Here is a 14,136-nt window from a genome sequence, read left to right as displayed (position 1 = left end):
TTCACCTAACCAAGTAAAATGGATGTGAAGAATGTAGAAGACTTGACTTTACTCATCTTATATAATGTTGTTCAGTATGTTAATATGAGTTTCTGTAGTCTGAGCACTTTTGCTTACTTTTAACAATCTGAAGAAGTCTCAGTCATTGTAGATAAGAAGAAAGTACTTACTATTTGAATTCCTTTCATTCCGTTTTACTGAATTGTATCATTCACCTTGCTGTTACTAAATTTTGGGTGGGGCCTAGAAGGACTTTGTAATTTGGAGTGTATTTACTGTGATTTTTGGATGATTTACTGCTGCAGGCTTCTTTTGGCATTATTCATTTGTGTTTGTCTTCGTGTATGTTAAGAATATTGTGGAATGTACTAAAGGAGGGGTATGCAGTTGGAGAAAAAAGTTTGTCATTTAGTATGTAGCATATATAAGAATGACATTTTAGACCCCTTAATAGGTGGAAAGAAAAAGAAGTAAAAGTAAGAAATTGATTTAGACAAGGTTAGTTATTTGTAGAATAAAAAATAAGTGGAGTCAATGGAGTTTGGAAACAAGATGATGTTACAATGTAGTTTTATTAAGTTAATGTTTGTGATATATTATTAGTAGTAAAAGATATGTGATTTGTTAAATATGCAATGGATATACTACAGGCAAGATTGAAATGAGTAGGACTGGTTTTGAATACAGGAAGTCCAAGGAAATAAGTAGAAATAACAAAGTCTGTAAAAATATTTTAATAAGGAAATCAAAATTCTGAGAGTACGAGGCCGGCACAGATAAATGAGGAATGAAAAATGACAAAGAGTGAAGGAAAATGAAAGCAGTAAACATGATAGGAAAGGTATTTGATATATTAAGGAAAATATTTGTTGACTACAGTTTTGTTGGGATTGTAGGATACATAGGAGATGTATGTGAACTTTGTTTGGCAGTTGGCTTAGAGGATTAAGGTGCTCTTAACAAGCTACTCCCTGTAGTCCAGTTGTGCAATGTTTGATTCTACCAGCCTTCATTGCCTAACTGTGTCACTCCAAGCAAGTCATTTAACCAGATACAGCTCCGAGGCTGAATCTGAAAAAGATCCACGGAGATCTGAGCTCTACATCGGAAAACAAATACAAATAAAACTTCCAGAGAAATTGAAGTAAAGCTTTTAGAAACCATGTTTGCATTACTACTATTACTATTATGGATGTATAGCCTAAATATATAAAAGGAAGGGTTATCTATAGGAAGGGAATTTTAGTTTGAAGGCCCCTAAACCCATTAGTCTATTATGCAACATTGCATATGTACATAGTATCAGATATATTAAAAGAAGATGAATAATAACATTATTAAAATAAGATGGTGCACACTAGGGTTATTTAGTATGAGAAAGAGGAAAATATATAAATGCCAAGTGATTACTTGAAGCATGAAGCAAAGTTAAGACTTGGAATGTATTACTCATTTAGATGGTAAAATAAGAGAATGGTGTGGCATGCTAGTTCATCAGTGTCATGGAATAGTGTGGAAACTTTAGAAGTGTTTGTTTGTGTCTTTCGGCTTTTCCCGGTTAGGGGTCGCCACAGCAGAATTCCGGTCCGCTAATGATTGGCAGTAGATTTTTACGTACTGGCTTGCCGGGCATAATGCACAACCTTTAACGAAGGAAGGCCCATTCACGCATGTTGCTTCACAGAAGACGCTCTAACTGAGAATCGAACGGGCAATGTCTAACTGTGAGGTGACAAAGTGTACAGTAGAAATATGCTTAAAGAAAGAATGAAAGGGTGGAATACCTGGTTTTATGAAACTATATGTTTTTCTTTTGGTTTTCCCTGAAAGATATATCTGAAAAAATGGAAGAGAAATATGAAGTAAGTGTATAGTGCAGACATGTAATAAGGAAGTAACATTGAATCCTTTTTTGCCATGCAAAATAATTTTTGGTCTTTTAGAAAATTGGCAGATAAGTTTCATTATGAATTGAGAAATATAAATTATATGATTTGTTGTATGTACTGTGAAAGCAGATTTTAAATAGAGTACATTAAATTGATGTAGTTTGTGTTTGGAAAGTTGTCGTGCAGTTAGATATGGGTTATGAACAAAATAATACCATTGGTTAAGTTTTATGAATAAAAGAAATGTACTTGTCTGTAAGTCTATAAGAATGTTGTTTTGCTTTGGTCATTTGTCAAGAGAAATATTATTAGTTTTCTTAATGCTATTGTTCGGTTATTGAATTTAGTGTATGATTAAAAATGGAAACAAAGTCATGCCGACATTTTCCCCACTAAGTGGTGTGGGATCTTTTTTTATATCTGCTTGCGCTACTACCAGTTCAGCCAAATGAGACCTCTGTTGTCTCTTCTGAATGGCAACATTTCAGTACATCACACTCTTCCTGCTACACTACAGTATCATGATTGTCAGATTAATACAAGCACCTGATGTAGGAATAGAACCTACAGTCTTCTACTCTTCTAGTATCAGAGGCAAGTGTGCTACCCATTGAGTCACTGACATTGACGAATGGTAGGTTTAGAGAGATTTTAGTAGCTTTGGTAATGTAACAAGGATATAGCTAAACTGTGTGATGACCTTTGCTCAGTACAGCAATACAAAAATATATTTTTTGATTTTTCAAGCTATTGTCAAATACAGTGGATAGTATTCCTGTCGCCAAAATAATCACCTTAGGAAATAGTAGGTAAAATGGAAGCATGATATACAAATGAATTGTGCATTGGTTTACTATTGGCCATAATTCTAGCCATATTCGTTTAAGTACTTTAATTGCATCCTGTGTGCAGCTTGCACATACAAAAATATAGGGTCGATTTATTTTAGTGCAGATGTGCCATAACCTTTGAGGAGTAGTACAAACACGAATGGAGACATTTGCTGGGTATAAGCTGTAGAACATTTGGTCATCTGATTGCTGAATGTTTTGTTGTGCCATTTAAATTTTCTTTATCATGTTCTCACATTCAGCACATTGAGATACTTCAAAGAAAGGCACAAAGGGTACCATTTGACGAGTGGTAGTTTTTAAAGCACCGGATAATATGGAAGCTGCTCTTTGAAACAGACATTTAGCAGTGTTGTAGATGGTAGTGATTGCTGCTTTCAGTTGTATAGTTAACACTAGAGACATGGTAGTGTGTAAATGCAAAACCGACTATCGCTTTTGCATTTGCACTTTGTTCTTCTACCAGTTTCATGCATATTTAAGAAGCAGGACTTGCATAGGACTGATGTTCCACACCACCAGTGATAAGGAGTCTTGATACTTTGCATGACAGTGGTAGGATTGAGAGAATAATCTGGTTTTCATTGTTTCTTTTTGATGTTTTGAAAAAAAGTGGTGCTTCAGTGATGTTTATTGCAAAACAAAAATACCTTGTATTTTTTGCAGTCAAGTAGAGTGACATTTTTGGTACTTGAGTCTACGTTTGTGGATGATTGTTTCTGCTATCGTTCGTAAGAAATTCATTCATTCTTTCATTTTCTGATTACCAGACAGGACTGCAAGAGAACCAGGACGTGCCCTTGTCCTTAGTGGGAATAAGGCAGAAGGAACTCCTCCTGATCGGATTGCCAATGCACGATGCACACACACTTGCTCACTGATTCACTGTTTCTCACAACTGTACACCTGGATACCAGGGTATAATGTGAGGCTTTTGTGATTGATACCATGAAGTGCGAACACAGAAGTGCAAGTTATATTATGTGGGGGGAAAACAACGGATGAAATAGTGGAAACTTGAGTATTTTCCCTGCATCTGGTATATATATAAGTAGCAAAAGTGGGTTAGGATTAAAACTGTTTCTGTCATGCAGCTATCGCACACAGCTGTGAGTGATTTAGAAGATCACCAGTTTACCTCTGGTATACCTCTTGGATGTGAAAGGAAATCAGAGCACCAGGTAAAAACCCACAGGGACACAGAGAATAAGCAGAATGAAGACAAAATGCACTTTTGTCTTTTACTTAGTTTCTAAAATGGTTTTGAGTGTTCATGAATGACTTGAGTATTTAAAGGAACAATTCAGTAGTTACCCATAGTCTGAGAAAGATTTCTCCAGGCTGCCTAGAGTTTCTTTCTGGGCTTACATTTGACACAATTAGTTAATTTATGTTTTAGGTAAACCCACCTAGGTGAAGCTAAAAGTGAGTGGGATTCAGAAAACTTAGTAGTTTCGTAGTGGATAGATTACAAAAAAAGCATTTGACAACATCCCACAGTCATGCATAAAGGAATGCTTACAGATGTGTAATGTACACCCTTCATTGAACAATTACATTACTTTGCAGTTGAACCATGATAAAGAGCAAATTGTTATCAAAGGGATAAACATTTAGAGGAGGATATTCCAGGAGATTCTTTGTCATTGCTGCTGTTTTGTTTTGTCCTTAATTCATTAGCTTATTTACTTGACAGATTAGGCTGTGGTTACAATATGGATCACTGCAAACAACCTTCGTTAATGATTTCTCATCTGTTTTTTGTGGATGACTTAAAACTGTATAGGTCATCAGACAAAGAGTTGAAAACACAAATACAAGTAGTTAAAACGTTTTCAAATGATATAAGCATGACATTTGGTCTTGATAAATGATAAATCTTTAAAACAGGAAAGTTATAACACCTAGGAACTTGAGAAGGAGGGAATGTATAAATATTTGGTAATAGATGAAGGATCAACAATAAGACATGAACAAATGTAAATAAAGTTCAGCAAGGAATGATTCTGAAGACTAAAACTGTTATAGAAAATTGCCCTGACATCTAGGTATAAAATAAGTTTGCTCTTCCTGTTTCATCCTACAGTTTTTGAGTGATTGACTGGTCCCAAAAATTATTGGAACAATTGTACATGAAAACAAAAAAAATGCTTCATGCCTATCAAATGATATGTAAAAATCGGTGTATGCCAAGATTACTGTGGTGGTGGTGGTGCTGTGGTAGCGTTGTCGCCTCACAGTAAGACGCTGTCCTGTTCGATTCTCAGCTAGAGCGTCTTCTGCGTGGAGACATACGTGAATGGGCGTACCTTCGTTGAAGGTTGTCCGTCAGAGCTGGCAACTCGGCACATAAAAATCTACTGCCAATCATTAGTGGACCGGAGTTCCGCTGTGGCAACCCCTAACCGGGAAAAGCCGAAATACACAACAAGTGTATGCCAAGATTATATATTCCTCTGTCTGTGATGGAGGTAGGGTGTCCTTGAAGTTGATTATGTATATATATATATATATATATATATATAGATCTGCAGTCACGGGACCACATACATAGCTGCTGACCCCACCAGATCCAAATATAGTGAAAGTTTTAAAACATGAAGAGAAGTCTAAAATTACATCTTTACTTAGTTTCGTTGACACATTTTGGTGTTGAGCAGGAATGGAAACCAGGAGCAGACAAAAATCAGACAGCAAGTGAACATGCTGAAAAAGCAAAAGAAAGACTATAAGGAGAAGTGTCAAATGAGAAGGAAAGAAAAATGGAAAATCCATTAATGTAGTGGCACGTACATATACCCCCTAGAACAGCTTCATGTTGACCAAATTTGACACAGGAATTGTTAACAAGAGGCAAATTGAAACCAAAAGATGAATGATTAATAACTGCGGCCCAGGTTAATGGACTACATACACGATAATTTACAAAATCCATTGAAAAGATGAGAGAAATGGACAAATACAAGTTCTGTTAAAAAAAAAATGGAAACAGTCGCACATATTGTTGCTAGGTGTGATTATACTCATGGCAAAGGGCCTATATACTGAAAGGCACAGTAATGAAGCAAGACTGTTGCATTACAGATTGTACAAATACTGCAATGTAAAAGTAGCCGAGAAGCATTGGAAACATGAACTACAAAAGCATTATAGAGAATGATGGTGTACATCACATGGGACCACACATTAATAACAGTTCAAAAAAATATGCAAGAAAACCAATAGTCCATGAAAAGAAGGCAAAGTAGTACTGATCAATGAAATTGTTACACCCAGTGATTACAATGCCATAGAAAAAGAGTCAAAAGTCATAAAACGTCAGTATTTACAGGCAGAAATGTTGAGTAGTGCAACTGAAAGACACTTGGACAGTTCCAGTAGTAGCAGGAGCAATGCATCTTATAAAAAAAGAATTTACAGTCATACTTGGGTATGCTGCTAGCAGATGTATCCTAAATGAATTGCAGGAGGAGACAGTTCTAGGCACATTGCAGGTGCTGAGACAAGCACTCTTGGCTATCATCGAAGACCAAAACAATATAAATTTCATGAACTGTAATCATACCCTGACTTAGGAATGCGGTCCATTCCTGTCATGGTATTAGAAACCCAAAAAACTTTGAGAAATTAAACTGACAATGTCCAAACATTGTAATGAGAGACTTCAAGAATCCTACCTATTCTTAAGCAAGAAGTCCACACTTTGACAGTTGTAGGCTGATGATATTTTCTGTCACTCCAGAGTTCATGTAGTAGTAGTGAGTATGCATATGAAGGTTTTAGTGTAATATGTAATGCTGTGTCAAGAGCACTATGAAGTAAGGTCTGACCACTGACTCTTCACTATTTTGGTCTCAGTAACAGACTTTTTGTGAGCGGATGGTAGTGTGCAACAGATGCTGTCCTTGTTAACTTATCCATCCCATCTGGTGTTGCTGACTGAATTTTGGTCTTGGATAAGTTAGCCAGCATGGGACAATTGCCCTGGTATGGTTATCTGGTTTAAGTACCTTAGTGATCACATACTTTATGTATTTGTGGAGGACATAGTCTTTCCTGCCATTTTTGCCTTTCTCCCTTGCCTTACCTAGTCTCAGTTTAGTTACATGTCATATATGACATGATTTTAAGGATGTGTAGTTCTCTGTTTAGCCATGAAAAAAAAAAAAAAGTGAACCACCTTCTGCCATGAAATCAATCAGCTTGAGAAAGTGAAAATAAAATCAGTGCCACATAGTTTTTACAACATAAATAGCTCCGATATGCTATACCTTCGGGAAGCACATAACAGTCTTACTACAAAAAATAACCAGTGAACATATGAAAAAAAGATAAATATGCCTTACAAGTCCAAGTCTAACTCCTTAATACCTTCAGTGTGTTCAAATGCTGCCACAAAAAAGGACATTTTCTAGATATTTAAAATATCACAACACAGAATAAAGACATTCTGCATGCTGAGAAAGCAATTATCAAATCATTATCAGGAACATTTCATAATCTATGCAAAAGGAACAATAGCTATGACTTACTGATGTATTAATGGACTGTTTAACACCAAAAATGTTAATGTAGACTAGAAAAAAATGGAAGAAAAAGGGACAGCCTGCTAAAAATAAACTTGAAATATTTGCAGATCAATAATGTCCTCCAGAGTATGTGCTACAGGAAAAAAAAGGCCTTTCGTAGGTGAAGCATATTGCTGCTGCATGGTTGGTTATTTTCTAGTAATGTTCTAGTTATTTTCTAGTAATGTCTTTATTAGGAACAATTTACGTATCAGTGACTGCTGGTAACAATTGATTCTGAAAGGGGCTTTTAAATTTTAGAAGAAAGAAGCATTTTGCCAATCCAAACAAGAACAAAGCCACATTCTTTGTTACTTTTTTGAAACTGGGATTTGTTTATTCTGACTGTGATATTCTTTTCCCTGGAGAGTCTACCCTTGGCAAAATGCATATAGTTCTTTATATGGTTTGAAATCTGACTGTACTTGCATATTTCCTTCCATTGCGTACCAATTTGTGGAAGACCAAGCAAGCAAAAATGTTCAAAAAGGTGCACATTACTAGAAAATAACCAACCATGCAGCAGCAATATGCTTCACCTATGAAAGGCCTTTTTTTTCCTGTAGCACATACTCTGGAGGACATTAGTGATCTGCAAAAATGTCAAGTTTATTTTTAGCAGGCTGTCCCTTTTTCTTCCATTTTTTTCTAGTCTACATTAACATTTTTGGTGTTAAACAGTCCATTAATATATCAGTAAGTCATAGCTATTGTTCCTTTTGCATAGATTATGAAATGTTCCTGATAATGATTTGATAATTGCTTTCTCAGCATGCAGAATGTCTTTATTCTGTGTTGTGATATTTTAAATATCTAGAAAATGTCCTTTTTTGTGGTAGCATTGTAGGGGAACACACTGAAGGTATTAAGGAGTTAGACTTGGACTTGTAAGGCATATTTATCTTTTTTTCATATGTTCACTGGTTATTTTTTGTAGTAAGACTGTTATGTGCTTCCCGAAGGTATAGCATATCGGAGCTATTTATGTTGTAAAAACTGTGTGGCACTGATTTTATTTTCACTTTCTCAAGCTGATTGATTTCATGGCAGAAGGTGGTTCACTTGTTTCTTTTTTTTTAATCCAGGCTTTCCTTGGTAAGTAAAACATTGCTTTCAGAATGTTGTTTAGCTTATGGGCTGTTTCTTTTTACATGTCCATTTTTCAAGTTTTGTCGCTGTCCAGGAGCTTGCTGCTGTTTAGCACTGTATAATTGTGCAGGAAAACACAGCGGGAACAGGTCACATAACCAGTTTTGAATAACTTTGCATTTAAGCCCAGTGCAGCTAACCTCTCAATCTTTCAACATTTATTGCACCTTGCAGCTTCTTAAAACTTTGTGATTTCACAAGCGGCCTCCCATTTAACAACGTCTTACTTTTGTGGACTTCTGTCACATGGATTTGCTACTCTGTAAAAATAAGCCACCACGTGTCTGATCTCATCATTTATTTGTGGTTTCCGTTTCTGTTTGACAAGTATACACATTTAAGTTTGTGCTCTGCAAAATACACTTTGGGTAACACAACGTTTTAGTGGTTGCTCCAGATTTATGTTGCATGCGTGTAGCACTGTTACAAAGGCCCCAAACTAGCAATGAGTAATGACTGTGATCTTGGTTACACTAAAAATTGTGGTGATTTGAAGCATCATAGAAAGCAATATTTTAGAAATGTTTGGCTCAGTATGCCTTCTGCCTGTGGCTATTATGCTGTAGTTGAAGGTAGCTAGCTGTTCAAGGCACACACAGTATTTGTTTCAGTGATGTCTTTCAAATGGTGGAGTACTTAACTGGCCCAAACTCAGATAGATTCCTTTGTTGGAAAACATTTACGCAGGCTTGAGGGGGAGAGGTAGGGATGTCAGGAGAGAACTGAGGAAACCTTCTTTGCCCATGTATCTTAGATCTTGTCAGGCATGAATTCAGGGTGTCAGAGCTGCACACGGTTTTCCCAGCATCACATTTGGCAGCAGTATTACCAGTGCAGTGTTTTCACGTCTTTGAATACCAAATGCCTTGTTGGTCCGCAGTCACTATAGATGAAAACCCATTATTTTTATCTCCAAGCATTGAAGTATCTGCTGAAGTTGTAGTAAACTATGGCTTCCATCATAAAGTTATGTTCTGCTGAACAGGAGGATATAGCAACAAAAAAAATTCAATGACTTCAGGTATGTTCTTTTATATTCTAAATATGTGCTTTGTACCGAAAACACAGAAATTAGGTTTGTCCCTCCCATGAAGTGTGAGGAGTAAGAGAAGGGAAACATGTTAGTGTGTGCATTTCATTTCTGATATACTTTCAAAGCAAAATGAAATCTCTAATTTTCTTCAGTGTGTATCATTTAACTTGCTTCTTGTCTACTGACAGGGTTAAAAAAGTGTAAGACTTGTTCTGAGTAGGAAGTTCTGCCATGGAATTTGAAACTTGTGCCTAATATAAAATCTCATAAATGAGGAGTTAAAGTTAATGCTGTAGTGTTCATTTCTAATTGGTCATTGGCATTTTATAAGTGTTACAATAATGTTACTTTTAATGAAAAATAATATATTACATTATGATATGTAACTCCAGAAGACAGGATTATGATTGCATAATCTCCTATGTATGTGTCTTTCTGTTCAATAAAGGAGATTGCAGTCGTCTACTGAACTGTCTCCTTGTGCAAGTTTTTTGGTATCTGAACACCCCCAAGTTTAATACTTTTGGAAAGAATTGTGCATCTGAGTACTTTTTTATGACTGGGAGACACGCATACTATTTAATTTTCTTTTATCTTTCAGAATGTAATTTTGGCACATTTATGTCTCAATTGTTGATGTCAGTGAATTAATGAAGTGTCTTATACTTATTAGGGGCCAGCAACAGCTATGAATTGTGGAAATATCTCACTGACCACTATTAGAATCCACTGCAAGAAGCACCACTTAAGATCAGTTTACTGTGACAAGTCACTTATATTTTCTTTAACTTTACAGCATGTAAAGCTGGATATCAAATGTAATCCCTTTGAAAGTCTGAAATTGAGAAGAATTATATCTGTGTGTATATATATATATATATATATATATATATATATATATATATATATATAATTTTCTTAAATATGCAATGATTATCTAAATTCCAAAATTGCTGCTACATATTTTTAAAATGTTTCTCTTGCATTTTTAAGGTTCATTGTCTAAAACTTGCAATCTTTAGATTTTTGCATAGCAGCCAAAGAATGTTGAATGTTACTGTAAACCAATGGCAAACTATAATTTCGCTGTTTGACCATGAGGATTGCACATCTGCATTCTGCCCAGAATTAATATAATTTTTTAATTGTTTGTCAGAAAATGGAGAGGAAAGCAGTGATGAAGATGCAGTGCCATCTAGCCCTGGAACTGATAGCAGGTAAGCTATTTTAGAATTGGGAGTAACAGCCTGATAAGAAAAAAAATAACAGCAGTCGTGCAGTATAACCATGATCTTTGTTCTGCTGCAAAAGTCTGAATTTGTCCTTAAGTAATCAGTCAGATATTATGGCATAAGATGTCTAGCTTACTCCGCAGTAGCAGTGTTTTATTTATTTATTTTTTTTTGGTATACTTGCATTATCATCTTTGTAGCATTAACACTTTTTAATTATTACCTATGAAAAGATTGAAGGAATTTCTGGGATGTCATTTCATAACTGCATATCTGTATACCTAAACACTACAGAGCAGCAGACAACACTGTCACCGTCCAGCCCTTCTTCTTCATATTACCCACACCATATTATTTTCACTCAATTCCTTTGGACTGTCTTGCAATCTGCTACTGAAAAGTGTCTGATCTGGGTTCGATTAGCAGCTCTGGTAACTGATTGAGCAGCATGGATGAATGGGCATTACTATCCCAGGATGTGTGTGGGTAGGTCCTGAGGCACCCATGGTGATGATCCCTGGTGGAGGCTGGGGATGGCACCAGGTGGGCATGCCTACAAGAGAGGTTTAAGGTTAGAGACTTGGCTGAGCTGCTGCAGAGGCCAGGTGAAATGGCACACATCTCCATTGCATGCCCCCCTCCCCGCCATGGACTCACAAATGGGAAGTAACCCCCCCCCCCAATCAGATGCAATGACAAGCCATGCCATCAGATACCTTGTTCCTTGACCATCCCCAGCAGTACACCTGAATAAGTCTGGGAGTAGGTGTCATCAGCTGGTAGACTCAGCACAGACAGGTAATGGGGTGCGGAGCTGGCAGATTAATGAACAGTGGAGGAAGGAGCAAAAAAAGAAAGAAAAGTGCCTGGCTGGGTAGTTCGATGGCAAAATTTCTTGGGGGTCACCTCGTCTCTGGGAGGCCCAGCTACAAAGTCCTGAGACCTTCGCCCCTACCACCCACCCACCCACCCACACACACATACCTTGGCCCTCCCTTACCATTCCTGCCTTCTGACACACGAGAGGAGATTTCTCCCCTTCCTGCAAACACAACTCCTACTAGTTCGCATCCAAGCCCAGCCTAGCTAGCCCTACTTCTAGCTTCACATAAAGAAATGTGCGTACCAGCCTTTGACAAATGCAGAGGATTAAAAGATGGACAAGAGGAGTAGGGGTGTGTGTGCATGTGAATGAACGACGTAAGAGGTAGCACACTTGCCTTTTCTGCAGCAAGATCAAATGATTTAAGGGTTCTATTCCCACCCCAGGTGCCTTTTTTTTTTTTTTTGTGGTGGGGGGTGCTGCTGTCTTGAGTGTGCCAAAATTTGGATGAGATCTCAAACCAAGGTCCCATCTACTTGAGTTGGTGGTAGTACAGGTGGATGCAAAAAGTTCAAGCACTTATGTCCTTATAGTTTAGACCAAGTATTGGTTATTTTTACTACTGCAGTAGCACAGTGGTTGTATCCTGCCAGAGGTACAGCAACCTACAGCTTCCAAAAGCTTCCATACCCTCTCACGCCATCACATTGACTGTTTATGGGCTAAGTCTTTTTGGGAGGGAGCTATATAAATAGCCGGAAGAACTAAAAATCTTCAGTACTTTCTTGCAGCCTCATGTAGATGTAGCTGTGATATTTCTCAGGACAGCAGTTGGTCATAAGCTGTCTGTCAGTTAAATATGATCTCTTTGGGAACACTTCCAAGCTTATTTTTATGTTTTGGAATATTTTGTATATATTTATCTATTTTCTGTAAGGATTGCAGTATGTCAATTGAATACCAGCTTTTCAGGAATATATGTAGATGTTCAATGAATAACACTGTTGTAGCTCTTTATTTATTGACTGGGAAAGTCCAACTAGGATAGAGCCTATTTTCATCAGAGGCCCGGGGAGAAATGCTCCAGATGCATGTCTTTGGAATATGGGCGGAAACTGGAGCACCTGGAGGAAACCCACGTGAATGCAGGGAGGATATGCAGATTCCACACAGAAAGCACCCCAGCTGAGAACTGAACCGGTGAACCTCCTGCTGTGAGGCAACAACTTTAACCACTGCGCCGCTCTAGGAATTGTTTTATAGGTATAACCTGTCTAACTAGGTTTTTGGGCTTATTTAATAGTTTTTTAAGCTAATTTGAAGATTATCAGTCAGAAAATTTATTTTATTGGAAGGAACTGTGTAGTGTGAATACTTATGTACACTTCATGACAACTTTTTCTTGAGCAGTTCATTTTGAGGAAAGTAGCTCCGTTTTCAATGGAGCATTATTGCGTGATGCTTTTGTAACCTTTTTGTTGGGAAATTGGAACTTTTTTTGAGTGGATGTGCGCTGTTTTGGTGCACTAAATAACAGCTTACCTTCCAACCAAATCTTTTCAGCATAGCTTACCAGCAGTCAGGCCTCTTCCTCAGCTAGAGAGTGGATACTTACTCCATTCCTGCTGTTACTTCTTCCAACATACCTAAAAAGAAAACAAACAGATAAAGCTCGAACCCTTGCCTTCACTGTGGATTCAGTCAATACCTCAGCTGACGGTAGGTAACACTTTAGTGGTTATTGCTTGTTCCTCAGACCATTTCTGATTTCATTGGATTCCTCTGATGTAACCTTGCCAGCAGCTGTGGATTGGGGGTCAGACCGGGTTGGTGACTGACGTAATGTTTCAGTCATTTACTTCACAGACACATGCTACAAGTGATTCTTAACTTTGAGGGAAATTAGCTAGGCTTAAAATGGTCCACAAGGACAGCTAGCGTAGTACTTCCCTAAGAGCCTATAAGACACTTCCCCTTTGGCTGTTCCAATGTCAGAAGTATTCATGAGAGAACCATCCATTTTAGGTGTGGGTGACACCCCAGAAGGGTGGTCTTGGAGTGGCTGGGAAAAGAAACCTCTTGCTTAGGATGGTATGCCTTCCTCTTATTGGTCCTACTGCAGGGATGTTTCTAGAAAAAAATAAATAAATTGAATCATTCTGAAAACAGAGACCTGGTTTCTGTATTTAAAAAATGTTGTTCTAAACTTAGCCAGGTGTTTACTGCAGACTGTCAGTACTGTGTATCAAGTGCCACCTTCTGATGTCCTTCATGGATGCATCTGCAGTCATAACAACTGGGTTGTCCTGTCGTCAGGCAGCCCTTCGGTCGGCCGGATTCCAAAGTCCGGGTCCGGCTTCGGCTGATGTCGCACTTCACCCGACGTCATCTCTGCTGGTCTTCGGGTATAAAGGCATCAGCCGACGCCATTTTCCTCAGTCTTTCTTGCCGCGTGGTGCCCGAAGCAGAAGCTGTTCGCAAGTGCCGGTTGGTCAGATCCAAAGATTACTACTACCGAATACTACTTCGAAGACTTCTAAAAGCTAAGTACCCCGTTGGGGACTCTTTCTTGCCTCAGCCGATGTCAGAAA

The 14,136-nt window shown here is 37.8% G+C and overlaps 1 protein-coding gene across 1 annotated transcript in view; it reads left to right on the top strand.

Annotated features, from left to right (window-relative positions):
* The window catches only part of LOC122815018 (kinesin-like protein KIF21A), a 1,294,913-nt gene that overhangs the window by 805,962 nt on the left and 474,815 nt on the right, over positions 1 to 14,136 (top strand). The window contains exon 22 of the mRNA XM_044087270.1: positions 10,647 to 10,707. Within this exon, the coding sequence (XP_043943205.1) occupies positions 10,647 to 10,707 (61 nt within the window). The remainder of the gene's footprint in view (positions 1 to 10,646; positions 10,708 to 14,136) is intronic.

Source organism: Protopterus annectens, chromosome 11.part0 (genome assembly GCF_019279795.1).
Source record: "Protopterus annectens isolate FY-2018-M chromosome 11.part0, PAN1.0, whole genome shotgun sequence".
In the NCBI taxonomy this organism is placed as follows: domain Eukaryota; kingdom Metazoa; phylum Chordata; order Ceratodontiformes; family Protopteridae; genus Protopterus; species Protopterus annectens.
This window is presented reverse-complemented; position numbering and strand designations above follow the sequence as displayed.